Raw genomic sequence first — 22201 nt, 5'->3', positions numbered from 1 at the left:
TTTTACTGGCTATTAGAAGCTCGGAGCACTCTATTGTCTTCAATGAAGCTCCCAACATTCCAGTGTTCTAATACTCTTTAATTGGTGAGAGTTGAAAAACTGGAGGATTGTATGTCAGTCATGATTATGGCAGCATTGGTGGATAGTTTGAAAATGCTTAGAGGGATGACTTGTAAGCAGTACAATGATAAGACGCATCAAGGTCGGGCAGATGCGTTGCATGTCACATTATTAACTCCGTCTGTTTGCCAACAATATTTAGGCTGTATGACATATTGCATGTATTTGGATTGACATCCGTAATGTATACATTTAAAAAACCAATAAAGGAAACTTAAAAAAAAAATCAATACAAACAATAATAAAAATAATGTTAGTAATAACAATAATATTAGCGGTATAAATAATAATGCTTCTGATGAAGTTGATTATGTTGATAAAAAATGAAATTAATAATAAACAGAAATTCAAAAATGAAACTAATGTCAATAATAACAATAACAGTAACAAGAATATTAACAGTATCAACAATAATAATAATTGTAATAATAACAATAATGATATTATTAATAATGATGCAAGTTATTAATAATAAATGCTGTTATAAGCAGAGTTTACATATACTCTCACTTAATTCACGCATGTACCAATCCATAACTGATGTTTGCCTTCAAAGGCAGCCCTTTTGTTCAGCATTTCCTTCTCTCCGTCTTTGGTGAAGAAATGCAAGACTGTTTTCTTATGCTATCATAATAGATTTAATTGCTGCAAGATATCAAAAGTGACTACTGTGACTATGATGATCATGAGTACCCTCAATTACAGTATTGAGTGTTTGCTTCTGCTTCGTGGCCTAGGAACCCGAGACAGCGCTACAAGTCTACTTTCTTTGAAGGGCACTGCCTCTAAAAGACAACCAAACGGCAGGGGCATAGCTTAAGGGGTGGGGTGTTTGGGGTGTTATACCCTCCTAAATATTTGTATTATTTTAAAATAAGTTGGGTACAGGAGCTTTCAGTTGGGTATGGCAAGATGTATGTCAGATTTCACCTGGTAATTTTAAATACTCATTCACACATTCTCGTCTCTGTTTTGAAGGTCTTATAACATGGCTATTTTACATAATACCGTTTTTTAAGTACCCCTTCACAATCCACACTCCTATCCCTTTCTACGGGCCCTTAAGCCACCCTCATGTGCTGCTTATCATATAATGATTAACATAATGTGCCAGCATGATTGTCAGAAAATCTGAAGCTCACACTCTCCCCAGTCTTACTGACCAAACTACTCCCCCGGGCAGAGGGTGATGCATTATATTTAGCAAAATGCTTATAGTTTTTTTTGTAATTGAAAGTAGTCCTGCCATGGACATACCACTAGAGGGCATCAGATGCCATGTTTTATCTTTTACTGGAGTTAATTTTTCTTTAGACACAGATGCGTACACCATCTGGCAAATTCTGAAAAGGTGTCCAAATTGTCCATCATTAAGCTTTTGCACCTGGCCTCACAAAGATATCTGACTTCTGACAGGTTCCGGGCTGAAAAACACACTTAGTAGTGTGTTGGTTGGCAGATGGAGGGTTGGCTCTATGGGCAAAACCCTCTAAAATTAGAGACATGTTGATTGTTGATGCTTTTCTACATGCACCTTGTCACCACCACACAATAAAAGGAAAGACTTGTGTGCAAAGTAAAGTGATTCCCAGGGTTCCTATCACCTAAAGCCTCTAAAAAGAGCCCCTTGGGGCTCTACTCACAGATAACAGCATCCAGATCCAGCAATGTGCCCTCAATACATAACTGTACCTGAATGTTTCCTCTCCTCCACACGTCCAACACCTCAAGCACTGCCTCATCCAGACCTGGCTATCCACCCCTTCCCTAAAGCTGAACCCACTCAAGGCAGAATTCCTGTTATTTGACAAGAACAACAAGCAAGGAATAGTACAAAACAGGCTCAATGACATGAACCTTGAAAGCTTCGAACCCCTACTGTCACCAAATGCCAAGTCACTTGGATTCACCGTGGACACCAACCTCACCCTTAAGGAACACAGTGACAGAAAACAGACAGCCAGGTAGCAGCATTCTCTTCTGTAGAAAGTGAATCCAGGTTTTCCAAAGAGCAACTTCAGAACTGATTTCGAGGCCTGATTCCCTGTTTCCTTGAGCAGTAGCGGCACCCAGCCTCCCCCCCCCCACGCCCCCTCAGCGCCTTGAGACCCTCACGAGTAAGTAGCGCGCTCTATAAGTACAATGATTGATTGATTGATTCCCTCACATTTGGATGGTGGTAACACGAGCTCCATGGGCTACCAGACTCCACACTGGCACATCTTAAGGGCATCCTACATGGCACAGCATGTCTCATCTAGTCTCGGAGGAAATATGATGACATTAACTCTCACTTGATGGAACTCCATTGGCTCCTCTTACCATCCCACACCACCTTCACAACTAGATGTGTCATTTACAAAGTCATCATGACCAGAACCTTTGCTTATCTTGAGGACAAGCACACGTCTCTGGTGGCTCTTGGCACACCTACAGCCGGACTACCATCACTTCTGACAAGTGTTCATGCCTGTGCAGGTCCATCTCAGTTGCATTACTGTACTCCACAGGATGCATGTTGGTTTACAAAAGTGACAAGGGTAGCAGTAGACATGACACCATTTCATCCTTGATGACATCAAAGGGTTGGACACTTATCCCTCCCTTAGACTCTCTACAGTCTCCTATTTGTTGCTTGAGGTCTTAGAAAAGGGCAAGTGGTGGGAAATGCAGAAGGTAAATAATTTATTGGGCGGCAAATGCTTTTATGGCCCCTGACAGCAGGGCGGCATGAGCAACACTAGGGATACCAAAGGGTAGCCACTGATAGCCATTGGCAACACCTTATTGAAATTCATGCACAAGTGGATGCTGCATAAAACTATAACATTCCAACCAAAAACCCTATATACAATCAAAAGCAGCAACAAAAAAAATAGTGGTCGGGCGAATGTGAGCACTAGGATCACTGCAGTATAGTATGGACGTTAGAACATAAACTGAAAGAAAATAACTTGTTGATGCTTAAGATCAGTGTGTTCACAAGCAGTATGCTGAGTGGATCAAAATGGAAGATTTAAACTTGGCCAGATATCCCCTTCCAGAGGCTTTGTCGAGCCATGAGTCTCCAACTATTTCCTTTCAGGAAGAATTAATTAGTCCAACATATTTTTCTATGGCACAGGCACGGATGTATTCCTTGTTTTTCTCCTGAAAGTCAACCTGCATTTTCATGTAATTTTTCTTTACAATAGGAGCGCCTTATTGCACAGATCAAGATGGTGGTGAAGGTTCTGTTCCTGTACATTCCACTCCCCATGTTTTGGGCCCTCTATGATCAACAGGTAACAGATTCTAAGTACTTGAACATTTTATGTTTGCTTCTGCTGAAGACAGGGGGACCACAGTTGCATGTATGATATTTCTAGTGCAATGAGTTTCAGTCACATAGCCCCTATTCTGAGAGAGCTTCACTGTGTTCATTTAAGAACCAGGATTGGAAAGGTATTTGCTTTTCATATAAAGCAGCCCATCTGCAGGGTAGAGTAAGGCATCTGGAAACCCTAGGGCAGTGGTCTTCAAACCTTAATGCTCCACGCCTCCCCCCTCCCCCCCAGTGGGAAAGAAAATTCATTGAGCGCCCGATAGATTTTTACACGATTATGCCATTAAATTAGTAAAGTATAAATATGTCTAGACTTATTTAAACATTGCAGTTGCAGAGAAATTCTGTTTATTTATAAAGTTTTATATAGCGCAAACTTGATCCCGAAGGATATCAGAGCGCTTTACAATTTGAGGGAAAGGACAAATCAAATCATGAGTCTAACATGGTGAATCTAATAGGCATTGAATCAAATAGTGCACACATAACAGCTCATTTATAAACCTGAGTGAAGGAGGAATGGGCTACACGATGGAGCATAGTGACAAAATGGGAATAAGTACAATAATCATATACAGGAATAATAACCAATATCAAAATAATATTCAAAACATGAGTCAAATGGGGAGTCTAATAGGCATTGAATCAAATGGTGAACATCTAACAGATCATTTATACACCTGGATGAACGAAGAATGGGCTAGACGACGGAGCATGATGACTTAAGGGGAGTAAATACAATAATCATGTACAGGAATAATTGCAATTTTAAAAATGCAATCAGTTACATGATTGCCAAACATACTATTCTGGTCAGGCAACCCTTACTTATGTGTAAAAGTATCCACAGTGTGATTATCGGAAATGGGGGCGGGGAGGTTTGAAGAATATTTGGAGTCCCTTTCCTTTTGACACATACTCCCGGCCATAATATAAATGACAAAAGAGGTTAGTGATGGCCTATTACAGAGCAGCTTACTGACACTCATCCCTGCTTTAAAGCACAGTTATCAGCATAATGCTTCTTTTGACCTATGCCTGGCACCCCCCCATGGGATCATTCGAGGACCCCCTAGGGGGCCGACCCCCGGTTTGAAAACCCATACCCTAGGGGTTTATACAGTAAGCTAGTCTTCAGAAAACTCCAAGATTCAACAACAACGAGATTCTATCCCAATGTTTTTCTAGCTTGTTCCCAAAGACCAGGAATGCTCTTCCTGTAAAGTTGTGCCTCTCATCTCTTCTGCCGACTGTTTTCTAGGTTATTTGTCAGAATAAAATTGGCACCGGCCTACTATTGCTTTTGGCCATTTTTCTTTCTGTAAATTTCACGTAGAGATCAGTTTGGGGTTGAGTTTTAGGGTTTAGGATGTGTTTTAGTACATACCCTTTGAATTGTGTTGGTCTCTCTTGATTTTTATGAGGTCCAGCAGCCTGACACCCAGCGATGCAATTTGTGCCAAATAAAACTGAAATGTATCTAAAACAGATCAACTAGTTAAAGCTAGATCAAGTCAAAGAATTTTAACCAGAAATGTTGGATCCAGTCATCATTCTGTTATAGTTACTGGCTTGATCTCAACCTGTTGCAGCGAGCTGGCAACATGGCTTATAACATGACTCAGCAAAGTACTTGCCTCTGAAATTTGTCTGTTGCCTGTAAGTCACAAATTTGAATTATGACAAAGTCATCTAAGACTTTCATCCTCTCAAAGTCAATACACTGCTAACCATTACCTTGGGGACCAGTAACACTGATTTTTTAAAGTGCTTACAGAGAGTAATGCTACATTGCACAGCAATATATAAAAACAAGTTTTATTAGTTCTCTTTTGTATTAACTGGGCACAACTGAAGCATTACCAGCAGATCTGTCTATTAAACCATGTCTGCCAACAGCTAGTTAGATTTTTCATTGGGCTGATCCTTTCAGAATAGATGGGTATGTCTAACTGTCTGCAGCCTCTTGTTCAGTTGCAAAGACAAAGGGCCATATGTATCATCAACCTGATTTGCGATTCTCAAATAGCGATTTTTAAGACATCACTTTTTGAGAATCGCAAATAGGTAGGTATGTACAAAATCAATTTTTTTTTGCGATTTCCTAAAATTCCTTAATTGCGATTAGCAAATTGCGAATCGCAATTAAGGAATACTTTCCCATTCATTTCTATGGGCCAGGAGGCCCATAGGAATGAATGGGAAGTTATTCTCAATTTGCGATTCGCAATTTGCTAATCGCAAATTGAGAATAATTTCAAGGGTGCAGGGGTGTCCAAAGGACACCCTGTTGCACCCCTGAAATATGCATGGGTGCACATGTGGCGCACATACATGCCCTAAGGGCATGTATGTGCGTCACATGGCACTTTGAAAAATGCAAAAATTTGAATTTTTCAAGAAATTCGCAACTTACCACCAACTAGAAGCTGGTGGTAATTTGCGATTCCTTAAGGACATTTTGCACATTTTTTTTGCTTCATACATTGCATTTAAGGAATCACAAAATTTGCGATTCCTTAAATGCAATTGCAAAATAAGGAATCGTAAATTTTGCGATTCCTTGTTTTGCACCAGATTTTTTTTTATACATACCATTTAGCAAATTCGGATTCGCAAAGGCCGAAATTCTGCGAATTTCGGCCTTTGCGAATGCGAAATTTGCTTGATACATATGGCCCTAAGTCATTAGAATTGGTACCACACAGTTCTGGCCTGCTCTGTGCCATGATAAATTAGTAAAAAGATTAGAAAACCCATTATCATCACTTTCAAGGAATGTTAAACTCTTTCCCTTCTTCATAAAATGGCAAAGTAAATGCTTTTCTAATGAAATAACAGCTGTCTTGCAATAGGCGTATTGAGTGCCTATTAATTTGCATGTATTGTGTTTACCAAATATTCCGAAACACATTGTGAATAAATCTCTGGTGGACACATTTACAATGAATGTAGGACTGATTTAGGTATTGCACCAAATGTTCCAAGAAATTGATAGGAGAATTCCAGAATCCATCTGGAAAGATTTGCGGCATGAAAATTAGCAAGATTGTGGTAATACCATACAACTCTGAATATTGGGATTAGATTTCAGTAATTCCAACATGCTTATAAGGTAGGATGTAGTAAAGAAACAAGCTCCTTTGGCCAAAGCACTAGGGAAAGATGGGCAATGGTGATGATAGAGACATAGAACCAGAAAAAGTAAGAACACCGGCCAAACTAACCTTCAGACAGCCCTCACCAAGCTAAGAGCTAGCACTAGATGCTAAAAGGATGATCAAGTAATTCAAATGAAGGCCAAAGGGCAACCCATATATGCAACATGATTGAATGATTATGTTAGACGTTGGATTTGCGACTATAAAAGTGAAAACCAGGGTGATTAGAAAGAAAAACAAGGAAGCATTTCCAGAACTTAAATGCTTATGAAAAAAGAGCGTAGGCCAAAAGAATTGAATACATGGCAAATTGTGCAACGTAGATCCAAATTAGAATCGTTGGTCCAGTCGAAGCAGTGTAAGGGGATGGCCTGATGCATTTCATAATGACCCAGGTATTCAAACATCCTTGCTTCAGTTTAGAGATGGATGTCCGCCATGTTAAGATTGTGCGGGCAAGACGGAGCAATGAGCAGTTTGGCAGGGGTCAACATTGAAATTCAGGATTCATGGTCACTCACAATAAGGAACAAATCCTTGGTGATGCCAGGAAGAACAATTCTGTGTTGAATAAAGATCTGCAGAGAACTGGCAACTTCAGTGAACTGAAATTAATGGGGGGAAAGTGCAAGTGCTTCATTGAGATAAAAAACAATTCATTATCAAGGTAGTGAAGATAGTTTGATGCAAATGGCACAGCTAGGAATGTCTTGGAAAGATGAAAAATATAATACTTATGTTGATGCCAGAAATGTGTGGGCATCTTGTTGGAGATTCAATGTTAGAAACAGAAGGCCAAAGAAGGATGGGAGCAAGCCTCTAAAGTCAGGCAAAGATTATGATATACTGAGTGATCCCATTGGCAAGCTTCTGTGCAATATGTTGTATGGAAAACTGATTAAATCAAGGATTTTATTGTTAGGGCTCTCTGTTGATTGTCTGACCACAATAGGGTAGGAGAAGCGATTACCTATCCATGCTGTAAGGTTAGGTGTTTATATAAAGTGGGGAATGTATTTGGTCCTCCAATAGTAGTATTAAAGAGGACACCAGTACGATATCCAAGAGACTTAAATTGTGTATTTGTTTTAAAAGGGGTTCCCCTCCCAATCTGGGTATCTTTCTCATTTGAAAATTATAATAAAGGTAGTGTTAAAATAGACACAGATTATCTTAAGTCTCTCTTGGATGTGTGGTTTTGATTTTTCAGTTTGTGAGTAAGACTATAGTGTATTTCTTCGGTATCTCAAATTCTTATGTCATTTATTTTCCCGAAGGGCTCTAGATGGACTTTGCAAGCCACCACAATGGACGGAAACTTTGTGAGTGTTGATCTTGTTTCCTTTCGTATTTACTTTGCTAACTGCACAATATTGACATTGAATCAACTGATCCTTTATTCATCTGCTGTAAATCTTTAGATGTGCTAAGAATGTTCCTTAGCTGTTTGTAAGCGAACTAGATAAAATAAGCCTTTATAAATGGAATGTTATATATTTGCTCAAATAAACTGATAACATTTTACTAGAATGTTTTAAACTACTGTAATGCTGTCATAGGTATTTTCAAATTATGAAAATTATGTATATATGTTTTTCGTTAAACCGAAAATGGGCACAAATCTTAAATTAAAATAGAATTAATACTTCATTCATTCATTCATTCATTATTACTTGTTTTTCATGTTCCAGGGAGCCATTACCATACAGCCTGATCAGATGCAGGTAAGCTCCCACGGTATGGCTATAAGGCTTGCATTCTCTTCAGGAGGTTGAGTTTAGATGTTTAATAATTTCATGTCCCTTTACTACTCACAACAGACGGTGAACCCCATCCTGATCCTCATACTTGTCCCGATTGTGGATGGTTGCCTTTATCCCTTGATCAGAAAATGCAACCTCAACTTCACGTAAGTCTTGCTAAATTAGGGGTATTGGGCGGGGCTGGATCGATGCCAGACTATAAAGATGTCCATTTGCGATAAATGTACAGACAACAAATCTAAAAGAAACATATTTCCTTAATCAGTGCTCATTGCAACATGTATAGCACCTTAGGCACCCCTGTGATCAGTGCCGGATTAAACCCTGTGGAGGCCCTAAGGAACTCAATATTTCGGGCCGCCCCTTGCAAATTATCTCCTAATACCCAATGCACCGGATTTTTTTACAAACTGACAGCTGCCAGAGAGATGAGCTTTTAAGAGACAAACTGCTATGTGAATCTGATGTCTCTGGTTTATGTACTTTATGTTGTAAATGGGTACATTACATTAATACAGTATTTTCTCTATAGAGGCTTTAATGTAAAAATGTAAATCCAGTATTTGTAAAGCGCACAGCTACCCAGAGGCATCCCGGCGCTCGGGGCCACCGGCAAGATTAAGTGAGCTATTGCCCAGAGTCACATGGTGCTGGGCTGACCTGCCGCCGGTGATCGAACAGTGAACCCCAGCGTACGGTGTCAGTCGCCCTGGCTGCAGCGCCACACCTCTTCCCTGTAAAGTTTAGTTTCTTTGAGTTGATTAATTCTTTCTATACTTTGGAAACAACCGTCAAGAAAGCTTAATTGTAATTTTCTTTCAAGATCAAATCACTATTATTTTGATCCATTGTCATCTGTTGAATCCCTCCACCACACCCCACCGCTCTTACCTGCATGAGCCACTCCTGTACATAACTGAAGGGATGTAAGGATGATGGCTTCATGTTCTGAGCATAGACAAGTGGTAACACTATTTTTCACAGAAAATGATCCCTTCAATACCAGACTTGTGATGCAAGAAGCATCACTGGTAAATTTGCATAAAGTATCAGGCTTTAAGTTGCCTTTGTTGCAAAACCCATTGGCTTGGTTTGATACACTCTGAGGTCATGGTATTACTCATGTGGTACGACCAAGTTCAGCATTGTGAACTGACCTGAAAATATGTCACCACTGTGACAGAACAGTGCTGGTCTTTTGTTACAATGACTGCAATCCAGGGTACCAGCAGAATCTATCTGATACTTTCCTCTTCCATCTCAACCACTATTTTGAGGGTGCAACAAACTTTTGCCAAATTCAATATATGAATGGTAAGCATAAACACAGCATACCACACTGCTTTCTATGGAAGCCATTATGATACATTAATTAATCATTATTCCTGAAGTATCATAAAATGATTAGTTAATCAGTTACAGGAACCTCTGAGTCAATTTAGGTAGCATTCACTGTGTAGGTGACTACTCAAGGAATAATGACCACAACTCCCTCGAGTTGGCAGTAAAATCTATACTAATATTATAAAGAGAGAGCCCAAACCTTTGAGGCGGGTAATCTCAGGAACCACAGCACCAATCACAACACCCAATACAGCATTGGAAAGGGTAGTTGCAGCAGAAGGACATAGGCTATACAGATGCCCACCATATATATTTGAAAGGTAAAAGAACCTTACCAGCAAAGTAGTCCCTTGTGGGCGTGGGCGGGGCGCGGCAAGACGACAAAAAAAAAGCGCTCCTTTAACGTGTGCGTTGTGCTGGGGGCGTGAACAAGGAAAATGGGTGCGGCGATTGCAATTGCGCGGCAGCAAGGGGAGTGGCCAATGGGCGCAACAATCGCGCGGCACATCCCCCCCCAAAAAAGCGTGCCTTGGGGCCTGGCCAATGGGCGCGGCAATTGCTGGGCTTAGGCGGGGGCAGACGCGACTGACCGTGCCTGCGGGGACACTAACTACAGCGTATCCTGCGCGCTGTCAGCCAGTCAACTCTCTGCATAAACAAATTGACACCAGGCGCACAACATCAACCAAGGCTGGAGCCGGGCTCAGGCGGCGGATGACGCGACTAAGCGCGCCTGCTGGGACACTAACCTTTGAACTGACTGCACCTTCCCACACGCGCAGCGTCTCCAGCGCGCGCTGTCACCCACTCAACTCTCTGCATCAACGACTTTACACCACAAGCACAACATCAAACAAAACTGGAGCCGGGCCTCGAGCGGGGGATGTCGCGATTCAGCATGCCTGTGGGGACACGAAATTTACAACTGAATGCACTTTCACACACGCTTACCTACGGAAGTGGAGTACATACACACTAGAGACATCTGCTAATACTTCTTACTCCGAGATACAAACAGTATCTGCACACACATGCCTAACTATTGTGACACTTCATGCTAAAAATGTTCTCTACCGCAAGATTTTAAAATAAATTTTCCTTGCCTATTACACACATTGCACACATTCTGTTTCATACCCGGACAACGTCGGGACGGGCTGCTAGTTAAAAATAAAGGGCTTGGAAAAGACAATAGGCATGATCTGCTTCTGAGACGACTATTAAAATTAAATGTGGAAGCATATTTCCCCCTGGTGGATTGTGCTTAAATTATTTGTGCCAGTTTTCTTTTAAAAAGATGTATAACATTGTACAAACCTACCTCACAGTGTAGGACTAACAAACTGCACCACAAAGATAGAATTATCATACCTTTATCCAACTTGAGTGTGAAGTTAGAGATAACTTGAATCACTGAGAACCTCAGTTCATCTTGAAGGCTTGCTACAACTCCGATATAAATGTCGAAGTGGCATAGACGCTCATCATTTCACAATCTTGTGACTATTTTTTTATCGTAATGCAAGTTTTTATTTGTCACAAAATGAGTAGTTTGGCATAAGGGTTTGTACTTATTTCTGGGAATAAGTGAACACTTAAGACTGCGGGGAAAATATCGGTTATAGAAGTGTGCTGGTAAGGGTGGCCTAAATAGGTTTTTTATTTTCAAAAATGGTCAAACTTTGAAACTAATGTATGATAAAAGTTGGTGTTGCGAGAGACCTTTCATACAAAACTAAAATTGTTAAATACAAAATAAAATTATGGTAACTGCTACTTATGTAATGGCTCAATTCACAGAAGGATATACTAGATTTCCTTGGTATATCTTTTATATGTTTGTTGTATCAATAAAGTTTTGAATACTAGATACAGTAAAGGTTACATGAGTGTGTATTTCAATTAATAAGAGTGTCATAATATATTTACATAAAAAAGAAGCGGTAATCAATATTAAGTGATCTCATACATGCCTCATCTTTACTCAGAGATGCTTGTATTAAAATAATTGAAAGAAGTTGTAGTAAATGTTGTCTATTTGATCCCCCGTTCTTTTTAACTCACGACCTAACTTCGATATGTATTGTCTTCAATAACATTGGTAATCATACCAGATAGTGAGGCTGATCAATGGAAAAGCTGGTAGACTTGAGCAATGATGGTCTTGTAGTCTCCCATAAGGATGGTGGCAATTCAATGGTCCACTGCCTCCCAGATACCTCCACCACCTCTTCCAACTCCGCTGACTGCCCTTGCCAGACGCACCATCTTAAAAATCCACCCACATCATCTACAAAGCCATCACAACCAGAACCCCTGCATATCTAGCTGACAAGCTCACCATCTCTGGTGGTGCTCGACACACCGTACTCAAGGCGCCATCAGACGGGAGACAAAGAAATGGAAAATATAAAAACACATGGAGAGAGGCACCTTAATGTTGCATAATGTGTCACATTCTTAAACAGTGTTAGTTCTCTATTTGTCACTTTAGCACACATTAACCCCTTCAGTGCTCATGACGACTCCACGCCGTCATGAGTCACAGTAGGTGTGTGCTCATGACGGCGTGGAGACGTCGTGCCGCTGCTGCTCCTCCCACGCGGCAGCACTAATTCCCCACCTGTGCGGGAGAATTAATGAGTGGGTGGGGTTGTGACGGCACAACACAGTCATGAGCACACGCTGCCCGTGAGGCATGATGGCGTGGAGCCGTCATGAGCACCGAAGTGCCATGCCCACCCCCTAGCCCCCTGCGCCGCAGCGAATTTGCGGCGCAGAGAAGGGGTTAATAATTAATGGGAAAATGTTTCACCTCATTTGTAGCAGTTTAATACTTAAAAAAAACAATGAGCAACTACAGAGTGACCAGTTAACTTTGGCGAAGGGTCTCTCACTTCACTGCACCATGTGTTCCACTTTGGTTAGTAACTTTCAATCTATTTGAGTTAGAATCAAATTTGTGCTTAAATCCTCTCCATCTATACACCCAGGATCTTTAACAGCATTCCAATATCCATCAGGACTGCCCCAACCCAGCTTCAATTTCTGAAAGAGTTAAAGACACATATCTTTAAAGAGCACAACATCATGTTGCTGTAACTGTCTGCTTTCACTCTTAGAAACCAGCAACTCCCCCAATCACATATTGACTGTTTATTTGCATTTGATGGTGGGCCACATTGGGCCGCTTTCCAGCTAGTTTTCCAATTTATAAAGACCACATAGATATATACATATTAGCCAAAGTGGAAGTGGGCCCCTCACACTTTGAGGTGTGGCAATGTCACCGTTGTGTTTCACCATTGAGATTGCAAAGCACAAAGCTTAAAGGGTGTAGCAAAGTGCCAAGATACATTTGCAAAACCTAAGGTGGTCTTAGTACAGGTATTTTGAATGCAGTCAATTGACAAATCTGGCATCAGATTTGTAAATAATGAGATATATATATTTATTTTGAGTTTTATATTACGTGAACTGGACCCGAAGGTATCAGAGTGCTTTACATGAGCACCAGCTGCATTAAAGACGGAACCATTAATTTTTTTGGGGGGGTTAGGCATGGGGAGATTAAGCGATTTGCCCAGAATCACAGAATGCTGAACGTTCGTGCCGAGACTAGAATCGGGTTCCCCAGCTTCGAGTTCGACCGCCCTATTAGTAAGGCCACATCCTCTCCCCTATTTAACCAGTTTTATGAAATGATCAGTGGTGCACTGCCATGAAGTACAACTCAGTTTAATGTAAAGGAAAGCATTAGGTTTGGGAATTAACAAAATGAACTCTGCCATGACAAAAGTTCTACATTTTCTCTAGGCCCCTGAAGAAGATTACTGTTGGAATGTTCCTTGCTGCACTGGCGTTCATTGCAGCTGCCCTGGTGCAAATTGAAATTGACGTAAGTTACCAAAGTCCAGCATAAAATGTTGTTCAAGTCTTTTTAAACTGTTTAGGAGCACACACAATCCACGTTGCTGCCTTGAATCATAAGCACACTTGGCTAATAGTGATATCTACATGTACACTGCTCCTTTTAACACTTATTCATGAATGACACTCTGGCAGATACAAACACCATATTTTGGGAATCATTTTTTTTAGGATAAGCTACTTGTCATTGAGTGATGGTCACTGTTCCACACCATCAAATCATTTTCATTATTAAACTCACAGGACCTGTTTATGATCCAGTGTCAGTGGACTGTTATTGTTATTAATTTGTGCAATCCAGTCCAGTATTGATGTGCACAGGTAAACTCTGTACACTCTCTATATTCCCACCCATATCTTTGTCCTAACACGTAACTTTGATTACACATTGACACAAAATGGAGTATTACATGATAGTTTTACTAATGTAATATATAATCCAATACGGTGCCTCACATAACAGCCACATTATAGTAAATATATATGGAAAACACAGTCCACAAAATACTTAAAACTGCATCAGGAATCATTTTGTTCTTCTTAACTAACCTCAGCTAATTCTGGATCTTGCTCAATATTACACAGCCTAGAATACATTTTCAGAACTTGCCTTTCTCTTTATCACACAGATCTACCTGTGTACCTCATATACCTGATTCTCTGTCTGGAACCTAGAAGTAACATACAACTTTTTAATGATCCTTAATTATAGACCTTCTCTGTCATTTCACTTTTATGGTTAAGGCAACGTGCACTTAGCTATATCAATCAATCATTCAATCATAACATTTGTATAGCGCGCTACTCACCCGGAGGGGTCTCAAGGCGCTGGGGGAGAGGGGTCCGTTACTGCTTGAAAAGCCAGGTCTTGAGTTGCTTCCTGAAGGAGAGATGGTCCTGGGTTCGTTGGAGGTGGATGGGGAGGGAGTTCCATGTCTTGGCTGCCAGGTAGGAGAAGGATCTTCCTCCGGTGGTGGCTCTGCGGATGCGAGGAACGGCGGCGAGGGCGAGGCTGGTCGATCGTAGCTGGCGAGTGGGAGTGTAGAAGGTCAGGCGGTTGTTGAGGTACTTGGGGCCCAGGTCGTGGAGAGCCTTGTGTGCGTGGGTGAGGAGTCTGAACGTGATCCTCTTGCTGACGGGGAGCCAGTGCAGGTCTCTCAGGTGGCCGGAGATGTGGCTGTGTCGGGGGATGTCCAGGACGTGTCGTGCAGAGGCGTTCTGGATGCGTTGGAGTCTTTTCTGAAGTTTGGCTGTGGTTCCGGCGTAGAGGGTGTTTCCGTAGTCCAGGCGGCTGGTGACGAGTGCCTGGGTGACTATCTTCCTGGTTTCGGTGGGGATCCACCGGAAGATCTTGCGGAGCATGCGCAGGGTGTTGAAGCATGATGATGAGACGGCGTTGACTTTTCTGGTCATCGAGAGGGAGGAGTCCAGGATGAAGCCCAAGTTACGTGCGTGACATAAGCGGTAAGACCTTCCTCAGAGAATAGTGGATGTGATACATGTGCAAGAACATCAAAACAGCTTTATCGTTAGGAAACAATTTATTTAAAAAGGCAAAACCTATTGCAATAAACATTTATGAATCAGGAGTACTGATCTAGAGGTACAAAAAACTGTATCAAAAGGAACAATGGGAAATAAATATAAAACATTGGGGTGCTGTTCACAATATTTCAAGAGAAAAATGACACCAAAATGAAGAACATTGGATGTAGGATTCAGAAAGTATTAAAAAAACTATTATACGAGATTATTGTCAAATTAATGGGGTGCAGTTCACTAGAACCCAGGTATCCTTCGAGGCTGACCGGTGATGGAGTGATATAGGACACAATCGATTGTGTCCCCCTGATCAATAACTATGGAAGACTGATACTGAGTCCCCCTTTGCTGGCTGACAGGTGATGTAACAAGGTTAAAGACAATTTGGTGATTTGTCCCAGTTAAATGTTTCACCTCTAGACTCAAAGATCTTTCTGGTGATTGAACATCTTCTGCAGGCATGTTTGGAGGCTGCACCCTCATATGGCTTCACGAAGTAGGATACAAGTTTTATGGGACCCCACAGAAACCTCAGACTTCACATCAAAAGATCCAAGTGGAACCAATGCAGAAAACGTAGCCATCAAGGTTGCATCTTTTTGGCGTGCCGTGGCATATTGTCTTGGATCCTCTTAAGAGTAATACTTTATGAGCCACAATGTTAAGGAAAGGTTCTGTTACTTCTTCCCTGCCACTTCAAAGGCCTCTATACCTTCAGAAAAGCCTTCTTGGACATCAACCCAGGGATTCACGATGGAGAGAGGTCTTCTTTCAGAATGTCAAGTTACAACTGATTTTTGAGGTTTCTCTGTAAAAGTGCAGACTTTCTCCATCCACATCCGGGCCTTCTTCAGAGACTTCTCCACTCTCTAGACAGAGGAGAGAAGGTTCACGTAGGCTGGCTAATTAAATGTCCAGTACACACCAGTCTACTGGTTCTCTATCAGCCGGACACTTCCACATAGATATTTCAACAAGCAAGGAGACTCCGGGTGGTGACAACTCTATACAGACGATACGGAGACTTCTCGGGGTGAAAAGACTAACACCGATTAACTCCTTCCGGACTTAACATGATAATAGCCCACTGGCCCATAGAAACTGTCACTAATGCAATGTTGTACGAAATTCACTTTTTCTTTATATGTGATGATCTGAGCCTGGGGGGGGGTTGATATACTATGTACTTCATACTAATAAGCTGTGGTACAGTACATTGGCCCCCTGTTGTTCCTGTACTTATTTAAAATGCTAATAAAAATTAAAATCTTTAAACGAAAAAAGCAAAAAGCAAGGAGACTCCCTGGAAATGACCTGGATCCACTCCCCTGAACCTTTAATTCTGTAGGAGGCTATCTTCATTAGTCTATAAAACAGCCCTCTGGTATCAGAGATTCAACATAAAGCTGGGGATAATTCTTTACAGAGTCATCTTTATGACAGATGGAAAATTATTCCAGCCAGGTTTTGGAGTTTTTCTGACAAACTTTTAACACAGTGTGACTGACCTTCCTCTTTCAGAATAGTGTGTGACTGAAAAAGCTATCTCAGATCTCTGTGTGCTACCACATAGATGGCAGTTCCATTCTTTTTTCAAACTCTTCTCCTGCTCCCCTAATCTCCTTCCAGGCCCAGTTCACTTCTGCCTTCAAAGGATCACATTAAATCAGTGCCTCTTTTTTTTTGGGGATTTCTGTAATTTTTTATTGTATAAAATTTTTTATATTTACATGGAGCATGGAATATACATGAGTGGAGGAAGGTTGGCCACCGGCCTTCCGTGTCTTTGCGATAGTTCGATAGTTCGAATAGTTCGAATAGTTTGAATGTCAGTTTTCCAAGTCCTGCTTGTCGTTGTCTTCTGCTGCCCCCTTCGCGATGCTTGGTTGGTATCCTTGTCTCACGCCCCGGACGATAGAGAGGATAGAGAAGGATAGAAGTCGAAAATGAAAGAGGAGAGGAGCCTTGCATACTGGTTTCCTTTTGTTAGCGCGTGGATCCGCAGAGTGCGCCCCTCGATGGTTGTCTAGATTCTGCGCCTATGGGGGTTTATGCGATGATAGGTAGAGGTCTAGGGGCCTCCACATGTTCGACTGCCTGTGAGTTTTCGGTGAGTGTTTCGCTGTGATGTTATCTGCCCCCCTTAGGAACGTGACCCAGTTGAGCCATGCCTGGGGCGCAGCTTTCGAAGTGTCCTTCCAATTACTTAGGACTATTTTGACTGCAGCCGTCAACAATAGGTCAATGAGGTCACGATCTTTTGTCGTTGTGATGGACGGGGATGCAAAACCTAGGACTAGACTTGGGAAATCTATGTGTATGGCTACTCCTGTGATCTCATTGATAAGTGTTCCAATTCTATCCCAGAATTCCCTGATCTTAGGACAACTGAGCAGAAGGTGTTCTAAGTCTCCCTTCCCTTTGTCACAATTCCAGCATGCATCACTCTCTCGGATCCCCAAGGAGGCCAGGCGGGCCGGTGTCCAGTATGCCTTGTGCACTAGCCAAAATTTGGTCTGGTTTAGCGTTGCCGTTATCTTTTTCCTAGAGGACGATCTCCATAGCTCTGCTTTCTCGGCCTCACTTAGTTCCCTTCCTGCTAAGGCCCCCCAGAAATTTGTGACCTTATCGTTGAGTTTGGTGTTTTTGGGACGGAGGGCTTTGTATAGGTGTGCTACTTGGTGTCCTAGTGTGTTGAGACTGGCTGCAAGTTGTATGAGCGATGGTGTCCGGCTGTTGAGGTTTGCCTTCCTGATTGCTACTTTGATTTTCAGGAAGTTGTAGAGTTCTATGCTTTGTAGGTTGTGAGCTTCCTTGAGGGTGTCAAAGGTTGTGTACGCGCCCTGTTTCTGAAGGTCCTGGGCAGTGGAGATACCATGTCTGTACCATTTGTGCATGTCTAGAACCTTATCCCTGTATCTTAAAGAGGGGTTGTGCCAGATGGATTCAAATTGGCCTCCCTTGATGCTTGTTGTCAGTAGTTTGTCGACACTCAGAAGAGCTGTTTTCGTGTTCTTCAGGACGGGGTTGTCCTTGACTGCTGGGTGTTGGGTGGCGGTGAGGAGGGTGATGGAGTTCATGCCTTTTAGTAGCCCACACTCGAGTGTTAGCCAAGCTGGGGTGTATTCCTGTCTTGGGTCCAGCCAGTGTAGCCCCTGTCTGGCTATGCATGCTACCTGGAATTGTTTGAAATTTGTTATGTTCAGACCGCCCTGATCTTTTGAGAGCCTAAGCTTGTGTAGGCTTATTCTGGGGTTTTTCCCTCTCCACAAGAAGTTGTTCAGTATCTTGTCTAGTCTCTTGTGGAAGTCTTCTGTGTTGGTCAGTGGGAGCATGGTTAGTATATAGTTGACCATCGGTGTGAGCATCATTTTTATCGCTTCTACCCTTCCCCACCATGTTGTGAATTTGGGGGACCACCCTTCTACTTTATCCTTAATTTTCTGGATTGTTGCTTGTTCATTGTGTTCCAGTGTCGTTCTTAGGTCTCTCTCAAAGAGGATGCCCAAGTACTTTATGGGCTTCTGTTGCCATGATAGCCTGGACGTTCTTAGTACCGTTCTTGTTGTGTGGATGTTTAAAGGTTTGCACTCTGATTTGTCTTTGTTGAGTTTGTACCCCGAGACCTGGGCGTATTTTTCAATGGTGTCAGTCAGTGCTTTAATGGATCTTTCTGGGTCTTCTGTGATTATTAGTACGTCATCCGCGTAAGCCGCTAACTTGAAGGTTTCTCCCCCTATTGGTATCCCCACTATGTCTTCGTTCGTTCTGATCATCGTCAGGAGCGGTTCTATGGCTAATAGGAATAGGGCTGGTGAAAGTGGGGAGCCTTGTCTCGTTCCCCTGCCCAGGTTGAGTATGTTCGATGTGCCTCCGTTGACCACCACCCGCGCTTTGGGGTCGTTGTATAGAGCCATCACCATCCTCCTATAGTTTGGGCCTAACCCGAATTTCCCCATGCATTGATCTAAAAATGGCCATGAAACCCTATCGAAGGCTTTCTCAGCGTCCAGGGCTATCATGACTGCTGCATTGCTGCTTCGGGAGGAGTGGTTAATTATGTGGCATAGTAGTCTCGTATTGTCGTGGGACATACAGTTTTTGAGGTAGCCTACTTGAGAGTTGTGTATAAGTTTGGGTAGGTATGCGTTGAGTCTATTAGCAAGTATTTTTGCGTAGATCTTGCAGTCTACATTTATGAGGGAGATCGGTCTAAAATTCTTCTCCTCAGTTGTATCCTTCCCTTCCTTTGGTATAACAATTATGTTTGCCTCAGCCATTGAGGGTGTCATGCGTCCAGTCTGGACACATTCCGTGAATACCTGTTTCATTGTGGGTTTGAGAGTGTGCAGGTACTGCTTGTAGAAGCCAACTGTGAAACCATCTGGCCCTGGTGCCTTATTGTCTTTGAGGCTTGCCGTGGCTTTCTCTATCTCATCCTCCGTTATGGTCAGCTCTAGGATGTCGCGTTCTCGGTCTGATAGTGTGGGTGTGGTTATGCTTCCTAGCAGCTCTTTGCCCCCATCCTCCTTTAGCGTTTCATCTTTGGTGTACAGTCCCTCATAGAAGTCTCTGAAGACCTCTAGGATATCTTTGTTTGCAGTCTGGGACTTGCTGTGTCTGTCTTTGATGGCCCCTATCGTGTGCTGTTTTTGTTTTCCCCTTAGGTAGGATGCTAGGTTTTTGCCCGCTTTGTTTGCAGTGCAGAGGTTAATAGATTTGTATTTATTAATCCAGGTCCCTGCTCTCTCACTCAGTATTCTGTTAAGTTCGTACTTCTGTTTGGTCAGGTTCGTGAGTGTGTTATTATCTTCCATTCTGGCTATGTGGCTGTTCTCCAGCTTTTTAATCTCTTTCTCTAGGTCTTCAATTCTCTTGTTCCTTTCTTTGTTCATCCTGCCCTTAACTGTCATGACTGTTCCCCGGATGGTGGCTTTTAGGCGTCCCATAGTACTTCTCTGTTTGTCTCTGGTGTGTCATTCATTAGCAAGTATTCTTTTATCGCCTCCTCTATCTCGGCTTTCGCTGAGATGTGTTGGAGTAGACTGTCATCGAATCGCCATCTGCGGGTTGGCTTTTCGTTGTGCTTGCCAGATAGGGTTAGGCTTATGTGCGAGTGATCTGATACTGATCTGGGTCCTATCTCCGTGTGGTCTATGAGGTGGGTGTGTGTTTCTGACATCTGAAATCAGTGCCTCTTTAAAACCCATTTGCTCCCATCACCAGGGCCAGCTTTAGGGCAGTGCGACGGGTGCGGCCGCACTGAGTGTTGACCTCTGGAGGGGGGACGCTTACGTCAGAGGGGGCGCTGTGTTTAGCAACAACTTATGAGTGGAGAGATGAGGGGCACTTTGCCCGGTCGTAGTAAGTGAATCCGAAGAGAGGCGGTCATGGGGTGTAGAGACGCCAAAAATGACTGTCGCACCAGGTGTCACCAGCGCTAAAGCCGGCCCTGCCCATCACATGCTGGGAAGGCTCCTCTGTGGCTGGGTAGTACCTCCCGCCAAAGAGAGCAAATGGAAACGCTGAAGTGGACGTGAAGATATGGCCCAAATGTGGGTCACTGTCTTCTTAAAGCCCATTGTAATCCAAAGCCTGTAAAACAAGGTAGCTGCCCAGAAGCTCCAGAAGTAACGAGTTATAAAGTTGGACAACTATGTGAAACCACATAGGGTTAAACACATGCTTATAATTAAGGTTAGACATAGGGTTATAGAAAGAGTTAATGTTGCCATGCATCTTGGTTGTTCTAGAATGTTCCATGAGTCAGTTTAACTCCAATTTAAACCTTCCTCATTACGAGTTCTTCATTTTGTTTTCGTCATTAGTGCATTTCTACACGATGGTTTTATTTATTTTTATACCGATCTGAAGTCCATAGTTGTGAGCTAGTGCAGTGTGTCAACAACCGAACTCTTTCTTTGATAAGAAGCCAAGATTATGAAAACAGCAATAAAAACACAGCTAGAATTGCGTTGCTTCACTCTAGGACCCAAAACCAAAAGCATTGATCTTTTTTCAGTACATTCCAGTACTTTCCAGGCTGTGGTTTGAAAGTTGCTTCAGAGTTCACAGCACAGATTCGAAAATATGTTTTTAGTAGCACATTTCACGTTACATGTCGAACTGAGATATGAATCATGAGCATGCGTGTTGACCATGTGCAGGGTATTTTATTACGTCATGGATGTGCTTTTTCTAAAACCTTATTATCCACTGGTTTCCCCCCTGGTTTGTGCAGCACAAAAGGCTGCGATATGTTTAAATGGGTTAACTTTACACAAAGGCCAGGGTGTAAGCAACGTCATCGCAGACACAAGCCTCAGAGGACGTGGAAATCAGCACAGTTTAAAAACACGCAGCTGCTGTGTAGAGTTGCTTCTTTTTTTATGAAAGGGCGCCCTAGAAATGTACAGGTAAGTAGTTGGCTTTCCTGCAGCAAGTTTAGCACTAATGACTCAATGGTTGTAAATGAAGTATCTACTTATGAATTTATGTGCTGCAACGTGTAGATATGTTTCGGACCTGCTTGTGCATTTTCTCTGTTTTATAATGAGATTTCGTGGAATATTTAAGGAAATGTTCTAAAGTATATTTGTAGTTCAGTTCAAGTTTATTATGATATGGAACTCCTAGGGGGTCCACAAACTTACACACTACAGATAAAACAAGAAATGCGTTTCATTCAATAAATAGTATATTTGTAGCATCAACGTGCCATTCTGAAAAAATATATATGTACGTTATTGTGCTGCCATACGACGCATGCTAAGCTATTTGAATTTTAAACATTTACTTTACTTAAGTGTCTACTAGGACAATGGATTTGTAATGCTTTTCCACGGCCTGGGTAGTAGTTTAGGAGTAGGAAGGAAGGCCCAACTAAGTCGCTGCGTCGCAGTTTTATTATCAATGTTTTGCTGGAAGAACGTGGCGGATGAAACCCGGGCTGTCTGAGGAGAGATCAGTGCACACCTATTACTGAAATCGGAGGCACACACACAGGCATGACTGCG

General features: G+C 42.2%; 1 protein-coding gene across 2 annotated transcripts in view; it reads left to right on the top strand.

Moving 5' to 3' along the window:
• Window positions 1-22201, top strand: part of SLC15A1 (solute carrier family 15 member 1) — a 120827-nt gene that overhangs the window by 60385 nt on the left and 38241 nt on the right. For both annotated transcript variants that reach the window (XM_078657518.1, XM_078657517.1), the window contains exons 10-14: window positions 3315-3404; window positions 7884-7928; window positions 8298-8330; window positions 8427-8515; window positions 13530-13611. In XM_078657518.1, coding sequence (XP_078513644.1) covers window positions 3315-3404; window positions 7884-7928; window positions 8298-8330; window positions 8427-8515; window positions 13530-13611 — 339 coding nt within the window. The remainder of the gene's footprint in view (window positions 1-3314; window positions 3405-7883; window positions 7929-8297; window positions 8331-8426; window positions 8516-13529; window positions 13612-22201) is intronic.

This window comes from Lissotriton helveticus, chromosome 8, assembly GCF_964261635.1.
Source record: "Lissotriton helveticus chromosome 8, aLisHel1.1, whole genome shotgun sequence".
NCBI lineage: Eukaryota > Metazoa > Chordata > Amphibia > Caudata > Salamandridae > Lissotriton > Lissotriton helveticus.
Note: the sequence above shows the minus strand (reverse complement) of the source record. Positions and strands in the feature narration are given on the sequence as shown.